Genomic DNA, 20739 nt, shown 5'->3' with positions numbered 1-20739 from the left:
AAGAGCTAAATGATGAGGAAATCACGTGAAGCAGCATTAAAGTTAATAAATAGTAGATGAATTTGAACTGTGATATGACCGCTTAATCAAATAATGCTATGTATCAAGCAGAGAAAAGTCTACGCAATTTCGTAAAGTGGTCTTTTCCTTTCAATTTGACCCATGAAAGCTTCTGGTTTAGGAAATTGATAAATGCCAGCAGTGGATTGTTCAACGAAGACAAACATATAGATGGAGTGGAGTGGGGTAACTATGTTGGGTTGATTAAGATAATTGATAATTGATTGATTAAGCATCCACAATTAGCAGGCTTAAACCACTTGTGCCTCCAAATCAGTGATGCACTGTCAACAATACAACCCAAATCTTTCTTTTCTGTTTTGGATTTGAAAATGCCAAACTGGTGAGCTAAGAGGCCTTGAAAAAGGAGGGACAGAGAGCATGATGAGTAGCATGGAGGACAATTAGTGAGGGAAAGAGGGAATCAATTTAAGAAATTATAAACTAGGCCCTCTTGTGCATTTTATGCTCAAAGTTGTGCTCTCTTTATCATCCTTGTCTGAGCTATAGCTTTTTTCTCGAAAGCTTCCTTTTTGGGCTATATGTTCAACAACACCATTTCCTCTGAACACCCCATTCCTGTCTAAAACACAACACAACTCTCAAAATCTCTAGAATGGTAAGCCTAGTAGTGACTACTGAGTCATTCATTCGGTTCAACTTCAACCCTCTTTCTCTATCTCTCTCTGTGTATTCTTGATGAGTCTCAAATCTTGTCATACAGGCAGACCATGATGCAAAAGAAGAACAAAGGCCACTCAACCAATGGAAGAGAAGCAAAGGAGGATTCAGGGCTTCTATGTTTATTTTCGGTAAGCAAATTTAAAAGGAGCGAAAGAAGAAAACTCTTATGTTATGTGATTTGCTAGAAAGATATGTATTAAGCTTTTTTTGCCCCCCTTTCCTTCCTTGTTTCCTGTAGTCTTGTCAGCATTGGACAACATGGGTTTTGTGGCAAACATGGTGAGCTTAGTCCTATACTTTTATGGAGTGATGCACTTTGATCTGTCAAGTTCAGCCAACACCCTCACAAACTTATTGGGTTCAACCTACTTGCTTTCCCTTGTTGGAGGCTTCATCTCAGATACTTACTTGAACAGATTCACCACATGCTTGCTTTTCGGATCACTCGAGGTTCTGGTAAGTGGTGAACTAAATAATTACAAATCCAAATCCCAATGACCTGCCCCAACATAAAAATGAATTAGTTCAAAAAGAGGTTTTAGTAATAGTGCCTTAAAAAATACTAATTTCTTAAAAATAATCTCATACCAAACATGGTTGTATTACTATTGCATCTGATGTCACACATGCTGTAGGCTTTGGCAATGCTTACAGTTCAAGCTGCTTCAAATCATTTACACCCTGAAGCCTGTGGCAAGTCAAGCTGTGTGAAAGGTGGCATAGCAGTGATGTTCTACACATCACTGTGCATGTTGGCATTGGGAATGGGAGGGGTGAGAGGATCCATGACTGCATTTGGTGCTGACCAATTCGATGAGAAGGATCCAACTGAGGCAAAAGCTCTTGCAAGTTTCTTCAATTGGCTTTTGCTCAGTTCAACTGTGGGAGCAATCACAGGAGTCACTGGTGTTGTGTGGGTTAGCACACAAAAAGCATGGCATTGGGGATTTTTCATCATAACCATAGCTTCCTCTGTTGGCTTTGTGACCCTTGCTCTTGGAAAACCATTCTACCGCATCAAAACTCCAGGAGATAGCCCCACTTTGAGAATTGCTCAGGTTGGTTTGAATTTCATGATAACTATAGTACTAGTAGTAAACAACTAAACATACTTACTTGCATACACATTTTATAATGTTCAAAAGAACCATTTTATTTGTTAACTACAGGTAATTGTAGTGGCGTTTAAAAACCGAAAGTTGTCACTGCCGGAGTCACATGGAGAACTATATGAAATCAGTGATAAAGATGGTACGGTGGAGAAGATTGGCCACACCAATCAAATGAGGTGACTCTCCTTGCTTAGTTTCATACTTAACAACGGGCATGCCCAAATAAAAGGCTAATAATATCGTGCAAATGATAAGACTAATAAACTAAATAGGGTCCAGCAAATTGGCATGTTAGGATTCTTTTTCATGTACCTCGTAGTAGGTAACGCCAAGCACTATGGGCCCACTACAACCTCTGCACGTTTAGGCGCAGCAGAGATATGGAGAATGAATGATTATGGAAGGAAAAAAATCTATGCCGTGTGTAAAGTTTAAACTGCAAAACACAAAATAAAAGTAGTCTGACATAACTGAGGAAGAGGTCTTAAAGAACAGTACCGGATGCAATCAATTTCTATTTATTTATTTATTTATTTATTATTATTATTATTTTACTGAAATATCATTTAACTCTGGGGAATAGGACTAGCAGTGCTTTTCATTTTTGTCTAGGAGTACTTAATTTTGCTCCCCCAACCTGGCAAAGTGGGCACAAGGTTTTGTGTTTTAAATTTTAAACCTAAATTAAGGGCGTCTTCTTAGACTAATCCAAATCGAATCATAATTTGGTTCAGGTTTAACCAGCCAAAAAATTTGAATCGATACTTTTCTCGTCCATTTGCTATGATTCACAACTTGCATCGAGTTGGCCCACATTTGGAAAAAATAGTCTGTATTTCCACTTCTACCATGACCCTTTTACTAGGAAAAAATGAAAAATTGAATAATTTTTGGCGCATCAATTGATCAGTCAATCTCAATGATTTTCTTCTTTGTTGATATTTAATTATTATTTGGTTGCTTAAAGCATAGCCTTCCCATGTACAATAATTGAAAAATAATTGATGAAAACAAGATTTGGGTTTAGACACACATATACATGTCTCCTTTCCCTTTGTTCCACATACATGCATGTTAAAAAGTTGTGGTTTGTTTAATCACGCAGGATTCTAGACAAAGCTGCCATTGTCCAAGAAAATTCAAAACCCCAAGCATGGAAGGTGTGTACAGTGACACAAGTCGAAGAAGTGAAGATCCTGACAAGAATGTTACCCATAGTAGCCAGTACCATTATACTGAACACATGCATGGCACAGCTCCAAACATTCTCAGTCCAACAAGGGAATGTAATGAACCTTAAACTTGGCTCTCTCACAGTGCCAGCACCATCCATTCCTGTCATCCCCCTTGTTTTCATAAGTGTCCTAGTCCCCATGTATGAGCTATTTTTTGTGCCATTTGCAAGAAAAATCACTCACCACCCATCAGGCATCACACAACTTCAAAGGGTGGGTGTAGGGTTGGTACTCTCAGCAATATCAATGGCAGTGGCAGGGATTGTGGAAGTGAAAAGAAGGGACCAAGGGAGAAAAGACCCTTCTAAGCCTATTAGCCTATTTTGGCTTTCTTTTCAGTATGGTATATTTGGCATTGCAGACATGTTCACTCTTGTGGGACTGTTGGAATTTTTCTATAGGGAATCACCTGCGAGCATGAAATCACTGTCAACCTCTTTCACGTGGTTGTCAACATCTCTTGGTTACTTCTTGAGCACCGTCTTTGTCAATGTCATCAATGCTGTTACCAAAAGGATCGCTCCTAGCAAACAAGGGTGGTTGCATGGCTTCGACTTGAACCAGAATAACCTTAACTTGTTCTATTGGTTCCTAGCCACCCTTAGTTGCCTTAACTTTTTTAACTACCTCTATTGGGCCTCACGCTACAAGTACAAATGTGAAGACTCGGGCCCGGGCTTTAAGCCCTTGGGTGAAGTGCCTCTCAAAAGTGAAGGCAATGTTAGAGAATGAACGGAAATGGATTAGTGGATACTTAATAGAATAAGCATAAGAGGCTGTCATATGTGTACTAAGCTTGGGATGTGGAAATAGTTGATTAGTGGTTGAAATATCTGTTATAATATATGGTACATGTTTGCTTGTTTGGTTGATTGTTTTTGTTGACTCTGGAACAAGATGTGTGTCCAGAGTTCAAAGGTTTTCCTTTTTAATTAACTTGTTCCTTTTTTTGTTGTAAGTTGATTCAACTTGGTTTTGTAATTGGCTGTTAAGAGATACTACGTTAATAGTTAGTCATACAAAAATTATAAAATGTGTTTAAAGGATGTATTGAATTGAGATTTTAAAAGATTTTAATTTTTTTAAATTATATAAAAATCTATTAATTTTTAATTAAGATAATAATATTTTTTTTATAAATATCTTAAAAGTTAGTCATATTTAATTAAAAATATTTTCACTTAAAAAAATCTATTAGTATTAAAAAATAAAAAAATTTAATAATTATTTTGATAAATAGATTTTATGAGACTTTTTAATAGAATTTACATATAATTCATTATCTAATAATTTCACTAAAATTATTGAGATTTCGTATAACTTTTTTTTCTTGTTTATTTTCCTTAAATTTTATTTCTTTCTCATCTTTTTTACTTCTATTTTCTTCCTCTCTCACTCTCTTTCTCCTCTCTGTCTCTCTTTCTTATATCATTTTTTTATCTCTCTTTCTTCCCTCTTTCCGTCCGTTCTCATGTCTTCTCTATCTCATATTTTCTTTCTCTTTTTTTTTTATCTCTCATCATTTTTTTCATCTTTTTTATTTTATTTTTTTAATCCTATCCCTTTTATTTATCAATATTTTTTACTTACATTTTTATCTATCAATATTGATGTATATTTATCAACATTTTATTTTTAAATTATTAATTATTATATATTATTATGTTTTAGGATTTAGGGTTTTGATTATTAAATATTATATATTTTGAAAATTTTTTAATTATTAAAATTTTAAAAATGTTTATTTTCAATAAGATTTAATATTTAAATATCAAAATTTTAAACATATATTAAAAACATATTTTGAAAATTCTACTATTCATAAATATCATAAATTTGAACATATTGCTCAAATTCAATAGTTTGAATGAGGAAATATAAAATAGAAGATTGTATGTAGAGAAATGTTACTTAAGAGGACATAAAATCAAAATCAATTATTTATCAAAAGATTGAAAATTTTATTGATTTTATTTTTTTTATTCAAATCTTGTCATTTATGTTATTTTTTTTTATTAATTGTATTTTTTTAAATAAAAAAATCATATTATCTTTTAAAATCTAATAAAATATTAAAAATCTTAATTAAAATTCACATTACAAAAAATCTTAATTATCTTTTATTATACAAATTCATGTTACAAAATCTTAATTAAAAAAGTTTTTGTTTTAAAAAAAGCTTAAAAGGTATTACATTCTTACAAAGTTTCTTAAAATTCACAAGACTTTTTTATGTTAAAAAATCTTATGAAATTTCAATCTAATACACCTCCTAACTTGGTAATTAACACCATTTATAATTTATATTTTTTGTGAGTATTGTGGGAGATAAATAGCGAGCAAATTACAAAAAACTCTAATGCTATAATTTTTAGATTGGCAAAAGTCTTAATTGTCTCATCTATAGCAATATATAATCGAGATATATTCATTTTCAATTACTTCTAATCTCCACTTAATTAAGACAATTTTACCTTTTTCTTTCACTTTTACATAGTTTCTGATTAAAGTAAAATTTTAAACCAAATTAAGTCTTTTTGTATTGTCTTTTATATTTTTTATTTTTTTATTTAAATAAAATATACAAAAGTACAAAAAGTATCGATCTCACTAGTTTATTTTAAAATAAATATAGCTTAAGGTTTGATATGAGAAAAAAAATATGATTATTTTATGTTTTTAATTTTAAATAAATATGAATTTATTATACTTCTGTTTACTTTATTAATATTTTATTTTCTATTTAATAAAAAAACTAGATGAACTAACATTTATTAAAAACAAATATTTTTAAGAAAATAATGATAATTTTGCATGTTTAAAGAACATTAGTTAAATAACATTTAATAATCGTCTATCAATATAATAAATATTATAAAACTGTTTGTTTTAATTACTATTTATTAAAAAGTAAGAATTAATGTTTTGTTTTGAATGCAAGTTTTATTTAACATTTAGAACTTTGATTCTGATAGCAAGTTATTTGTTCCATAGGTCTCGTTTTAAAAAAAGGTATCGTATAACACAAGCCCATCCCTATCCCTAGTTGCTAATACTTTGTTTCCTATCTATTGTAAAAGGGTTAAGGTACCCCTTCTACCTTGTATATATAAGATTTATTTGCCTTTCAAAAAAAAAGAAGCCCATCCCTATCCCTCGACTCAAATTCCATTCCCCTCTACCATATCATTATTACTGATTAATATGTGGAAAACTTGTATCCCATTCTAATTGTAAATTCTATTCATATTCTTTTTCATTTATAAATTCAAATATAAGACTTTTATTTTTTAAGAAATTTGAACTTGATTTGTATAATACTGTACTTTGAGTCAACATTCCAGTTAGATGATTTATGTTGTGTGTATGTGTTGGGTAAGTTAGAGAGTCCCAAAAGTTGTACCCTTTCTTCTTCTTCTCTTAGTTTCACGGGAGTCTTGGAGTTGGATTGCTAAAGGCTGAATTTTGCATCAAACTTTTGGAGCTTAGGATCTATGGTGTGGTATGGAGCCTCAAAAAGCTTGAATTTTGTTTCCTTCTCCCTTCCTCTTCTTCATTTTTGGTGGCTAAGAGTCAAGGTAATGGAAGTTAAGAATATTTTGTTGTTAGATTATTGTGTTGCATATTGTTGTGCTTTACCAATAATGAGTTTGGATTGTCGGATTAAATGATGAAATTGTTGGGTTGAGGTATTGTGAGAAGCATGTGAAGTGATTTTGATGATCTTGAATAACCCTTGTTGCATGTTGTGTTTCTAATTGGAAATGAGTCTAAAATGTTGTATAGGTGCGAATTTGGTTGTTACATTCTTGGTTTTGCTAAGTTTTAGGTGAAAGGCAGTTTTCGTAATTTGCATTTGCAAAATTATGAAGTCATGTCGAACGCGCCTTCATGGTGCTAGGCAGAATTTTTTTTGTTTGGAATATTATTTTTTTAAAAATATATTTACACAAATGGATCCATATTCAGTTTATTTAGCAAAATGAAACTAAACATGTTTAAGTTCAGAATTCGGTTCTTCAAAAATCGAATTCGTTAGTTCCGACGGGAGGTGGTGGCTGCCAGAATTCGGTTTCCAGGGAGCCGAATTCCGAGCAGCGTTTTTCTTTTTTTTCATTTTTATTAAATTGAAATTAAAAAAAAAAGAATTTATAGTTTTTAAAAATTAAAAATAAATGTAATATTTAAATAAAATAGTTTTTATATTATATAAATAAAAAAATTTAATTTATAAATTTAATAAGTTATAAATGTAATAAGATTAATATTAAAAAATACTAATTTTATTAACTTATATTTATAATGAATTAGAAATTTAATTAATTATTAATTGAAAAAATTATAAATTTAATAAGTTAGTATGTGTTATAAATAAATGTGTTTAAAAATATTAATAATATTTACGAATTAAATATATTTTTATTAACTAATTTGAATAAATATTATTTGTATGTATAACTTAAATATTAGAAGATGAAAAATATATATGTTTAAATTAATTTTAATAATTTTTAAAATTAATAAGATAGAAAATTTGTTAATTAAATTATTAATCATAATAAGTTTAATATTATTAAATATAAATGATTATGAATTGTTGTTAGAAAAAATAAGAATAAAAATACAAAAATAGATAAAAGTTATTCCATTATAAATATAATTAATAAATTTAATACATACTAATTTATTAAATTTAGTAATTATAAAGATATTTTAATTGTATATATTATTAATATTTTTAAACACACATATAAATATAACTTATTATAATTATTATTTATTACGTTTATAATTTATTATAAATATAACTTATTAAAATTATTTATTAAATTAAAAATTAACTTAATTTTTTAAAATATTAATAAACAAATTTAATTTAATTATTACATATATTTTTTAAATTGTTTAAAATTTTAAAATTCTTTTTTAACAAAAATACAATTTAATAAAAATGAAAAAAAAAAGGATAAGGCTGCTCGGAATTCGGCTTTCCGGAAACTGAATTTCGGCGACCACCACCTCTCATCAGAGTCAATGGACCAGGTCAGAATTTGGTTCCCGAAAAATCGAATTCTGAAAATAGTATTTAGTTTCATTTTGGTAAATAAATTGGGTGTGGGTCCATTTGTGTAAATTTATTTTTTTTAAAAATTATTCTCGAAAATAAATCGCGCTAGGCATACCTTTAAATAAGGCTTTCTATTCTACCCATGTCGAGTGCAAGATTAATGGTGTCAGGCAGGAGGAAAGAAAATTATCTCAAGTTAAAGTGACATTGGGCATGGTTTGAATGATGTCGAATATGAGGTGAGAAAATTATCTTTATTTGAATTGGTGTTTGGCGTGAGGAAAAATAATTGTCTCAAGTTGGCATGAGGCCAAACGTGAGAGTTTGCCACATTAAACATGAAGTCTTATGAGTTCCTTACCTCAATCACGTTGGGTGCGAATAGAATGATTTTGGATGTGTGAGAGACAAATTAAGAAAATAATAACTCTGGTCCTAATAATAAGCAATATAGGTCAAATGACCAATATCAAAAAAAATATGGTTATTATTAATTAATTATACCATGAATTCAATTTTTTCTTATTAAATATACCTTTTACTTTAAGTGGTTGTTAACTTGTTATATTTAATATTAGTTATAATTAAATGCATAAGAAACAAAGTTAACAATAAATAAACAATATAAAATAAATTTAATATTGAGTAACTTTAAAAATTAATGATTGTTATTTATAATTAATACTAGAAAAAAATGTGATTTATTATTTATAATTAAGATCATAGGTAATAATAATCAATATTACATTGAAAAGTAAAAAATAATTTATTTTATAATATTTTTTAAATATTAAAACTATTTTCATTACAAGAGGAATGGAATATTTGTTAAAAATGAATGTTAATTTTTTTTTCTTTTATCAACAAATGTTAATAGTTAGTTGTTAAGTTAATAGTATACTCTCTTTGATTTTAAATATAAGAAGAAAAAAAACTCATATTTATTGATCGCATATAGAGTAAATTTTAACTAACCCCACTTTATTTAATGTTGTGATCTCTAAAATACCTTCATTTAATTGAAATTATTCTTCCAATTTTTTATTTATTTTTTATATCAATTTTTAAAGAATGATAGTTTAGAAAAAGAAGTTATTTTTATATAAACAATTAAATGATGCAAATAATTTTTCTTAATTAGCGTAAATAATTTTTTTACTTATGAGGAGTATTTTTTTTTTTATCATTGAGAAAAACAACAATAGGAAGTATATTATAATTAACGGGTATATACAGTAATTAGATCTAGCTTAGCTCGGTCAAACAGAGTACATAGTGTTTTTTTATAAATTAAAAAAAAATAGTAACAAGAGTCTTTTTTTCTTTTTAATCCCTTAGAATAAGTTCAATTGGGGGAGGAATATAGAGTTAGAGAGATAATGAGTTTGAATCTTCCGTTAACATAATTCATTGATTACTAATATTTGTTATAAAAAATTTAATTTCTATATATAAAAAATTATGAACTAACATGGGGAATTGAAATACAATGACCAACGTGGATTACCTTTTTCCCAGATTACCAGATGGTGAGTGAAGTGAGGTCGTTTATATTATTCTTGATTTGCTCTATGGTGCTGTAAGGCACTGAAGTTAAAATATCATATGCATTTTATTTATAACAAAGGTTTGGTTTATACACTAAAATATTATGTATTGCTGGCAGAGAGACCAAGATTGCCCCCTTATGCTTCTGCCTTTTTGTAAACTTGATCAATTATTTGTGCATAACAGCGAATTTGTGGGAATACTTCTCTTCTCTTTATCATAGTTATATAAGAAATTATTATATGACATTGTTATAAAAAAAACAAAATAAAAAATTGAACATGTGGGATAGGCATGAGCAAGGTGTGTGTGCCTTTGCATGACGCATGTGATTGCGGGACATGGTTGTTGTGAGGAATGAGGATCATGAATCTTTGTGTCTATTGCACGTGATCACAAGCAATATTAATTGTGATTTGTGTAATTTACCCTCCCAATGATTTGTGTCTATTGAATGATTGAGAATTAGACATAAAGAGGAACAACTTTTGTAGCCTCAACGCAAATGAATGGAAGGTTGGACAAGATTGTTAATTAGTTGAGTGAATGTGAAGTTAAGGCGTAGAACACAACATCTGATAGATAGATAGATAGGCACAAATGCAAATGGAAGTGGGACAGATCAGAGATATGCTAAATTGCGTACACGCAACGGCTACACAAGCTTTGCTGCCTCTAGCTTCCTCACACCTAAGGTGCTTGCTTCCCCTTATTATTTATTTTTGGTAGAGATTAACTTTATGGACTCAAATTAAACTACCCACCTCATTTAAAAATTTTCGATAAGATTATGAGTCGTTTATCTCATCTTTAATGTATCAAAGGATATATAACACAAAGAAATTTGAATTTAATTCTAAGTTTTAACTAATAAGAACAAAAAGGTTTAACCAATTATATCACTTTTATGAAATAATTTTACTCTTATCATAACATTTTTTTAATAATTTTATTGTCAATTGATGCAAAATATACTCCAATTATGTAAGAAAATGAATCATTAGAGTCAGTTTAATAATGAGTTATAATAATATACACATGATTTTATGTTTAAACTTTGTTGTTATTATTGTAATTTTTATGAATAAAAAAAATAATTTTGCAAAAAGAGTTATTTATTATCTTTAATGAAACTTTTTTTTTTTTTTTCACATGAAACCTCTCTTTCTTAATCACTCTTTTTCTACAAATCTTTTTTAAAGTGACTCAATACCGAAAATATATTGATTGCTGTTGTAACTTGTAACATGAATCATATCACTCATCAACTAATTAACCTTTGTGTGGGTAATGGAAATTGAAAGAGAAATGCATATTAGGTCCCGCTAAGCAAAAGTTTGGTATCTATGGCCCAAAGAAAATAAAAGAAAAAATAAAGCAATTTGCTTGTTTCCATTATTATTCTTCATTTGGCTCTGCGTCTAAATAGAAAAGTGATAAAAATGGAGCCATATTACATTGTATTTGAGTTTTCTTTTTCTTTTTCTTTGATTTATTTCGTCGGCAGCTCTGAACTGGGTTCCGTGTCTAATTCCTAGTCTTGTTTTGCTCATTTTGTTTATTGGAAAAAAAGGGCTATATTAACCCAAAACTAAACCTAAATTTGGAACTTTATTCATTCTTGGGTAGAGATGATGAAAATGTCTCCACCTTAGTTGTACGCCAAAGGTTGCAGGAGTTATTTTCAATTTATTTTAAGGAAATTCAACTCATTACATATTTATTTTGCACCCATTTAAAAACAATTGATTTACACTTTCTAAAAGTAATATATATATATATATATATATATATATATATATATATATATATATATATATATATATATATATATATATATATATATAAAAGGAGAGTTATAATTGTTGAGTGTCCTTTTTTGTAGTTTTGCACTCAATTTTTGGCAATCTTTTATATATAATTGTAGATAATATATATGTATTTCACCCCTTTAATTTATAGAATTAAGTCATACTATAAGAGTAGAGGAGTAGTAGCAATCTTAATGAATTTTCTCATTTTGTGCAGGATCTTTTGGCTAGGCAGAGATCCACAGCCATGGAGCTTGAGCTGTGGAAGTCTAGGAAGGATTTAGAGGTCCAGAGACTTGCAGCTATAGCTGTGATTCTGCAGCTATAGCTGTGGAAATCTGGAGTGCTCATTTTTTGTTCCAGAGAGCGTTGAGGCTTGGGAAATCAAGAGAAGCCACAGAGACTCACAGCCATGGCTGTGGTTCCACAGCTACAGCTCAGGAAGTTGCTTAATAATGAAGGAGTCTCCACAGCCATGGCTGCAAAGCTACAGCTGCAGCGCCAGAAGTTACTTCACCTTGAAGGATTCTCCACAGCCATAGCTGTGGTTCTACAGCTGCAGCGGTGGAGTTAAAAATTTCACTTTTTGCCCAGTTTTAGAGCTGATATAAAAGGGAAAAAGGAAGAGAATAGGGATAACAAAATTAACAGAGAAAAACAGGGGAAAAGCTTGGGAAGAAGGAAGAACGAAGGAAGAACAGAGACTTGGAAGCTGGATCCTTTGGGAACGAAGATCAACTCCATTTCTTCATCCTTTGCTTTGTAATTTCTTCTTTTCACTCTTTGATTCTGTAATGGCCATGGGTGGCTAAACTTCTTAAGGATTGGTTAGATGTAACTACTAACTCCTCTTCTTCTTAAATATATGCATTTTGATCTCATTATTTGTGTAATGATTCTTCGCTTAACGCTTATATCGGCTTGATCAACCGTTGTATGATTTTTGGCTTTTGAATCCAGTTGGAAAACGCTTTCGAAAACCCGAACTGAATCTTGCACCTAATCACCTCTTGTTCTAGGAATAGACTTGATTTGGTTAGTCACATTGTTCAAGTTATTGTTCTTAATGCGAAGTGTTAGACTCAAAACATTGAGGAATCATGTTTTGAGCTTAATGACTTTAGGATTCAACCTTGAGGAATTTTGTTGGATTATTTAATGAACGTGGAAATAATGAAATTAGAATTGCATTTATGCTAAGAAGATCTATGAGTTAGCAAGTGCATCTGAGCCAATCCTTGTTTCTTAATCATTGTCTTTACTACATTTGCCTTATTGTGTTGTTTGAATCTGTTTTCACTCAATTGAATTTTTAAACTCATTCTCTTTTAAATCATTTGAGCGAGAGTTACTAAACACGCAAATCCCTGAGGACGATCTTTAAATACTACTTCGAAACTTGGTTCACTTGCCAAGTGATAAGTTTGCGAAAATCTTCATCAATAATAACACTGATATAATTTTTACTAAGTATTACATCGCTCAATAACTTTATATTAAATGTGAACTTTGTAAATCTAACCGTTAGATTGAAAATTGATATCTCGTAGATCATATATACAAAATTTTATATTAATCCAAGATAATTTGATACTTCATTTTTATAAAACAAAATTGACATAATATATTCATTTCAAAATGTACTAAGATATGAATACTTTGATTACCTTCAAATTGTTGTTCAATTTTAACAAAATTTGATATACATGTATAAAATGGTATGAACTTTCAATCTAACGGTTAAATTTATAAAATTTACAATTAATATAAAGTTATTGAACGGTATAATACTTAGTAAGAGTTACATCAGTATAATTATAACCCCTATATATATAGAGAGAGAAAATACATAATTTATAATCATTTTTTTTTCTTTACATTCTTTAGACAACTTTATCTTTAAATTTTAAATAATAATAAATAATTTTAAAAATTAATCACTTGTATAACTATTCAAATAAATTAATTATTTTTAATCATTCAAATTCTTAATTACCCCTGTTTCTTAACTTTAATTTTTATTTTATTTTAAAATTCTTAAATATAAAAATACAAAGTGCGTGAAAGTCAAAAATAATAATAAAGTTAAGCTACACAAATCTTATTTCATAATTGTTTCGGACTAGGTTTTTTCATGTCACATAGAATGCGATGCGATCTTAATATTAGAGTGAAAGTGCAAGTAACAAATCTTATATTAGGTATAGATAGAGTGAGATATAAGTGGTGATGAATATCAAATCTAACTTGTAATGTTTTGGGTTAGATGTGATATTTAATTTGAGACTCATTAATAAAAAAAATAAAATAAAATCGGTGTTTAATCTTTTCATATTGCTTAACAAATAGTCAAATTCGTGATATTTTATGTGTTTACGGTGATATAATAAATAAAGGTATTTTATGTAAAATTATTTTAAGATATAAAATAAGCACTTAATTTTATTAAATATGATATTTCTTATATACCAGATATTTATTTTACTTATAGTTAAATACATATAAATGTAAAATATTGCATGTAAATAGATATTTAATCTTTGGCAGAAGTTGGATTTTTGAAAGTTTTGTTTCGATAAGTTGAAATTTAGGAATTGAAAAAGTTTAAAAGAAATGTTAAAATAAAATTGAACCATAATTGTTAAATAATTAGGTTTTTTCCTTCATTACATTAAAGTTGTTTTAACTTTTTGAGCTACTTAAGGTCAAGAAGGTTATTTTCTGAAACACTCCTTAGAATTGACTAACAAATAGTATTAAAATGAAACAAATTATAAGTCCCAAGTTCTTCTATATTAATTCTTTCTAAGTCTATTAAAACAACAGTTCAATAAGTTGTTATATGTACACTTCAAGTTCAAAGTCAATTAAGGCAAATCGAATTAGTCATTTACATAAACCTCTTTGCATTTATATGCTTGAGGCTCACAACCCAAAATCAATTAGAGTAAACTATTTTGATCTCATATATGTATATTATTTATGACATTTGCTTAATAACTTAGTCAAGATAAAGGTCAAATATTTTGACCTTGAAAATTATAGATATTTATAGTAACTGTAATCATGTCAAAAAAATTTTTTTTTGGAAATTATCTCTAAAGAATTAAAGATTTTGATAACTCCCAAATACAAGTATATAACTTCCTCTTAGAATAAGAGATAGATAGATTACACTTTTTTTTTGTGGATACTTTAAACATTAATTACTATTAGACTTTTTTAAATACTTTCCATATCAGACCCATTACCATTTTATTTATCATACTCTATTGTACTTAAAGTTACACCTTCGTATCATTAATTAGAATAGCACTCTTCACTTCTTCATAAACTAAACCTACTATAAGTATATATATATATATACACACATATATATATATATAATTATTAATTAAGAAATGAGACATACACAAATTTATAATTTTTAATAAATTTTAATTAATGGTATCAAAAGAAATTTAATTAATAATAAAATGCATGTTTAAAAAAATGACAAATAATATATTACGAACATTTCTCCTTTTTTATCAATAACGGAACTTTTTAATGTGTCGAGCATGTGTTAACATGGCACCTTTCTAGAGTTTTAATCATCATTTTAGAAAAAAGTTGACATAACCATGTGGCGTATTGAAAAAGATCATTTTGACAATTATGGATATATGGTAATTCACAAGGGTAAAAACAACGGAGACGTAAATGACTTTGAAGAGATCTTTATTACATTATGAATTTAATTCAACTATATTAACAATGTAATGAAAATAAACTTATAAATTATTAAATAAAAAACTTTTGGTTATATATGACCAAAAATATATTTTGTAAATACAGACTATATTTTAGTTGTAACTGTAACAAGCAAACATTCCTGGACAGTGGACCCTTCTTTCGTAGTTTTAAAGTGACGAGTGTCCGTCCATTCGGTGTTGCCCCTCCTTATAATAATAAATAAATAAAAAGTGTCCATTTGGTTTGGAATATCTTGCCAAATAAGGTGCTATCAAAATAAATTGGCTAAGCCCATTAAATAATTTATTAGCCTGATATTTGAGGTCCATTTTGTTACAAATCACCAGTTTTTTTTTTTTAATTTTTATTTTAAATATCGCATGGTTTGGAGATATTTAACATTGAGAAATATTTGGCATTATCATTCCAATAATTCGAATAAAGAAAAGAATAGAGGATTTTAGATGGGTGGGTGAGCCACTTATATTGTGCAGATGGCTTTTATTTATTTTATTAAAAAAAAAACTAAGACGTGTTTTATGAAATAAAAATTCCTGGAGGTAAATGGCAATGAAAAATTCAATAGTTTAAAATTTTATAAAATTTTTAGCAAGTGAAGACAAAAATAAAAGGTTAAGTAAATGTATCATTGTTTATTTATGAAACATGATGTTCAATTTGCGGAGGTAAGAGTAAGAGAGCATGGGCTGAAATAAAATAGAAAATGTTGGTAAACAATAAGACAGGGCAAACCGCTGATCAATTATTGAGAATTAAGAAGAAGCCAACAGTCCATAAATACAACTACCGCTCACCGCCATGTCTCGTGCTCTCAGTAAAATCAGAGTGTGCACTTTTAGATTTGGTTGCTTCTTTTCTTTTCTCACACAAACGACAATGCATAAAACCAAAACCATTGTTAACTCTTGCAATATCAATTTAGTTTGAATTTACACAAGTTTATTTATATTGTGCAAAAATTAAACAATATTTTTTTATTTAGTATCCGTATAAAAATTTGTTTATAACATCATATCATTGAGTTACGTACATTGATATTTTATTAAAAGTCAACTAACTCTTGTATATATACGATTAACCAACTCTTTACATATTGTCATAAACTTTAGATTACGTAGCTTCATTGAAATAATATGAGTGCATCAAAATTAATGTAGAAAAAGAAAACGAAAAAGAAGAAAGAGCGTCCGTGACACGAACGGTGTACACAAGATGTTTATTTAGTAATCGTAAACTTTATAAGATTCGAAACGTGCAATAATTAAAACCTTGGAAAAGCCAGGCAAACACTGATGTATTTTTGTATAAATCTCCCAACTCTTGTTCCTTCAGTTTCTTTATATCTCTTATTGTTATTATTATTACCACCTTGTATCTCTTCCATGATTAGCTCCGAAATTTAAGAGTATAAAAACATTGTCAATAAAAATGGCTTTTCATTTGTTTGTAATGTCAGATTTGGGTTTGCATTAGCCAAACAAAGTAGAGTGTTGTGGTGTCAACCAAGTTTCATCAGAATTGGCATGGCGAGAGTTTTGTGGGTTGGCATTGCTATAGGACTTGTTTTTTGCAACTGGGTTGATGGCTTGGTAGGATATGAAGATCACTTCAATGAAACAGAGTTGTCTCTGTTAGAGGCTCGTGAAGCTTCCTTGTCCTACACTGGGGGGAATCTTCTGCTGGTAGGACTCACCCTAATTCAAAATGCTGCAGCTAAAGGAGCAGGTACATAGTACAATCTCATTGCAATTTGCAACCTTCGTTATTTCCTGTCAACTTTGTTTTTCTCCCTCTGCATCTTCTTTATTTTGTTTTATATAAGCAAATTATCTTATGACACAAGTTGAAGTATAGTTGCTCGTGCAACCTTCTCATTTTAATATTTGATTGTTACTCGTAATGCACTTTCTTTTTTTTTTAATTTAGTTTCGTGTTATTTTTAGTTCTGATTTTTTATGCTCTAGTATGTTATTTAAAGCAAATATGTTATTATCGGTAGTTATATTTAATTTGACCTATTTGTCAACCCCCTTTCTATTTTGTTCTTCCTCCTAGTACTAAATCCTTACACCTGTTACTGTATTGCATTAATTCCTTGTGTATTGTATCTCAATGAATTATTAACTAACTAAAATATGAATGTTTCTACATGATGAAACTGCAATATATTCATGGAAAACTTGGCATAGGGTCGCAGTTTTAAACCATAATTAAGAATGATTTGCCTTTAATTTGGCTAAATATGATTCCTTTCTTTGGCTTTGGAAGTCTGCTTGGATGGAACATTACCTGGTTATCATTTGCATCGAGGATATGGATCAGGATCAAATTGCTGGCTTATTAATTTAGAGGTAACACTTTATCTTTTAAGTTGTTCTGCTTCATTTTATTTTCTGTGATACATTTGTTTAACAAATAAAATATGCCTGCAAAAGGTTGATAAAACTTTCTTTTGACACAGGAAAAGCATTTCTTGTGAATGTGTAGTTGGAATCCCATTTTTGTGACATGACAAGGCTGGAAATATTTAGAAATAAAAGTTTTAGGATAACCTAATGTCATTGAGATTTTCTTTTCCTTTTTTTTTTTTTTTTTTTTTTTTTTTTTTAAGTATTGTGTTGATCAACTTACTTCCTACCCTTCTGTGCTGTTAAAGTTTTTAGTGATGGTCAAGTGAAAATTCTGTGGCAGGGTGGTGGATGGTGTAATAATGTTAGAACATGTGTTTATCGCAAGAAAACCCGGCGTGGGTCATCAGATTTCATGGAAAAGGAGATACCTTTTACGGGAATATTAAGTAATAAGGCTGAAGAAAATCCAGGTTTCCATTCAATTGAACTATCTGGAACACTCAACTTGTGCTTCTTCTTTTTTCTTTTTTTTTCTTCTTTTTCTTGTTATAGCCATTAGCCGTTGTGCTCATGTTATTGTTCCTCATGTTTGTAGATTTTTTCAATTGGAATAGAGTAAAGCTTCGTTACTGTGATGGTGCCTCATTTGCTGGGGATGGTCAAGATGAGGTAGAGTTTGATATCTTGGTGTTCCTAGAATGATATTTTGATTGCAAGAAGATGAAACACAAAAATTGTTTTGTTGCCAAAAATTCGCTTAGCATTCATATGTATGATCAATTGAGGGTGAGGGTTATTTCACTCTATTTACTTGCATAAATTGTTTGTCAAAATAGCCTGCAGAACTGCAATTCAGAGGGCAGCGTATTTGGGCAGCTGCAATGGAAGATTTGATGTCAAAAGGAATGCGTTTTGCCAATCAGGTTATAGACACTCGTGTACATGCACATATATAGTATTATTTGGTTAGCAGTAATCATTTCTCATAAGTGTAGATTAACCTTCAGTTATCGGCTCTAGCTCTAGTATCAAATAAATAAATAAATAAATATAAAAAAATGCTATTTATGAACATATAACTTTGCTTCAGGCTCTTCTTTCGGGATGCTCTGCGGGTGGCCTAGCTACTATTATTCATTGCGATGAATTCCGTGGTCTCTTTCCAAGGACCACCAAAGTGAAATGTCTCAGTGATGCTGGGTTGTTTCTTGATTCGTAAGTGGCAAATTGAAGTATTTCATGCTTTATTGTTATTCCCCTCCACCATCATAGAATTTTCGTTCTTAAATTAGTGTTCTATTGTTGTTCCCTTTGGATTTATAGGATTGATGTATCTGGTGGGCGCACCCTCAGGAATTTATACAGTGGTGTCGTAGGATTGCAGGTATGAAAGCACTTCCATATTTCATGGTTCACTTGAGAATTCACTAATAGTACGTGGTTTAACAAGAACAGAACTAAAAGCTAATATCGAATTCTAGCACCACTTTCACATGGATTTTACTGAACCTGAACAGGAAATCATATTGTTAGCAGTTAAATTGTATTTCGAAAACCATTTTTATTTTTAATTAAAACAGCATCTAAGACCATGTCTGACAGTTTGTGTGGTTTGAAAACTGTCATTTTACATGATACAAGTTTCAAGGCATGCTGATAAATATTTGTTTAATCATCGCAGGGAGCACAGAAGAATCTGCCACAAATTTGTACTAATCAGCTTGATCCCATCTCGGTAATCATTGACTTCTGACAAAAATTTAGAAATATCATTTTTCATTTGACAGAATATGCAGCAAATGGATACATTATTGTTGCTTGCTCTTAATTGAACTGTCAGTGACTTGTTTTCTGCCCCTTTTCAGTGCTTCTTTCCTCAAAATTTGATTGCCAGTGTTAGGACCCCGCTTTTCATTCTTAATGCTGCTTATGATTCATGGCAGGTAACTTGTCTCAATTTATCAACTGGTAATAAATCATTTTTGATAAATAGTCTTAACAGTATTGATCATTAAATTAGTTGTTGCAAATTAATCTAAATAAATATATTTTCCTGCTTATCCTCAGATCCAGTCTAGTTTAGCTCCTCCATCTGCTGATCCCCATGGCTATTGGCATGAGTGTAGATTAAACCATGCTAAATGTACTGGACCACAAATTCAATTTCTGCAAGGTAATAATGATGTATGAGAAAAAGCATTAATTACAAGTGGAGTGAAGTCCTCAATAAATTATTCAGTTGATTGAGACATTTCATTGTCTCCTTGATACAGGGTTCAGGAATCACATGCTGCATGCTATTATAAACTTCTCAAAATCAAGCCGGAATGGCTTGTTTATTAATTCATGTTTTTCTCACTGCCAAACTGAGAGACAGGATACATGGTTTGCTGACAATTCTCCTGTTATTAGGAACAAGGTGAGCCTCATAATTAAGACTAATGTGATTTCAGTGTGACATGTTAGCATGCACTTTGTTTTCCTAACGTATTTTTTGTTGCACTTGTTAAATAAGCTACTTTATAGAGTGCTTGAAATATATATGCTATTTAATTTAAAGGTGTCAATGTATCTAATATGTAGACATGGACTATATTGCAGACAATTGCTCTAGCTGTTGGAGACTGGTATTTCGATCGAGCAGGTGTTAAGGTCATTGATTGTCCATACCCTTGTGATAATACGTGCCATCATCTGATTTTCAGATGAGCCAAGTTCATCCATCATCTTATTCATTTTCACGCTCTTCTCATCAGTGAAGGATTATGCTATTCAAATTACGTTATGGAAACAATAAAAGAAAAAAAGGAAGCTGAAAATTGCAAATTTAATCTGACAACCATTACTAAATGTTGGTCAAAGTACTTTTCATGTTGAGAATGTCGTGGCAAATCCCTTTTACTGTAGCAATAATCAAATGTCATCACTTATTTCCTTTTTAGCTGGGGATAAATAGAACGTGTTCCAATAAAGTTTGGCACACTTAGTCAACAGATAGTTGTGTTCTTAATTATGTTGTTGATAGGAGTTTGATTCATGATTGTTTACATGAAAAAAAAAGACATTTTTAGAATATATCTTTGTGTTGTCATGGTTATTTTTGTCAATTTGTTT

General features: G+C 29.8%; 2 protein-coding genes across 3 annotated transcripts; both read left to right on the top strand.

Moving 5' to 3' along the window:
• The first annotated feature begins 239 nt into the window (after positions 1 to 239).
• LOC109797879 (protein NRT1/ PTR FAMILY 4.6) lies at positions 240 to 4072 on the top strand. The gene is made up of 6 exons (XM_020358033.3): positions 240 to 679; positions 785 to 872; positions 983 to 1200; positions 1380 to 1802; positions 1914 to 2032; positions 2962 to 4072. The coding sequence occupies exons 1-6, from the start codon at positions 677 to 679 to the stop codon at positions 3821 to 3823; spliced, it is 1713 nt and encodes a 570-aa protein (XP_020213622.1). The 5' UTR covers positions 240 to 676; the 3' UTR covers positions 3824 to 4072.
• A 12326-nt stretch (positions 4073 to 16398) lies between these two features.
• Positions 16399 to 20732, top strand: LOC109797802 (pectin acetylesterase 12). Of its 2 annotated transcripts, XM_020357940.3 has the most exons (13): positions 16399 to 16576; positions 16731 to 16999; positions 17543 to 17625; positions 17966 to 18095; positions 18221 to 18294; positions 18462 to 18548; positions 18716 to 18840; positions 18949 to 19009; positions 19307 to 19360; positions 19491 to 19568; positions 19693 to 19798; positions 19899 to 20044; positions 20227 to 20732. In XM_020357940.3, exons 2-13 carry the CDS (start codon positions 16798 to 16800, stop codon positions 20332 to 20334), a joined length of 1254 nt encoding a protein of 417 aa, XP_020213529.1. In that variant the 5' UTR covers positions 16399 to 16576; positions 16731 to 16797; the 3' UTR covers positions 20335 to 20732. The 2 variants fall into 2 exon arrangements, with proteins under 2 accessions (XP_020213529.1, XP_029126953.1); XM_029271120.2 differs by lacking the exon at positions 16399 to 16576 and having other exon boundaries at positions 16592 to 16999.
• The last annotated feature ends 7 nt before the right edge of the window (positions 20733 to 20739 follow it).

The sequence above is a fragment of the Cajanus cajan genome, chromosome 6 (genome assembly GCF_000230855.2).
Source record: "Cajanus cajan strain Asha chromosome 6, NIPB_CcT2T_4, whole genome shotgun sequence".
In the NCBI taxonomy this organism is placed as follows: domain Eukaryota; kingdom Viridiplantae; phylum Streptophyta; class Magnoliopsida; order Fabales; family Fabaceae; genus Cajanus; species Cajanus cajan.
The sequence above is the reverse complement of the archived record's forward strand: the minus strand, read 5'-3'. Positions and strand labels throughout refer to the sequence as shown.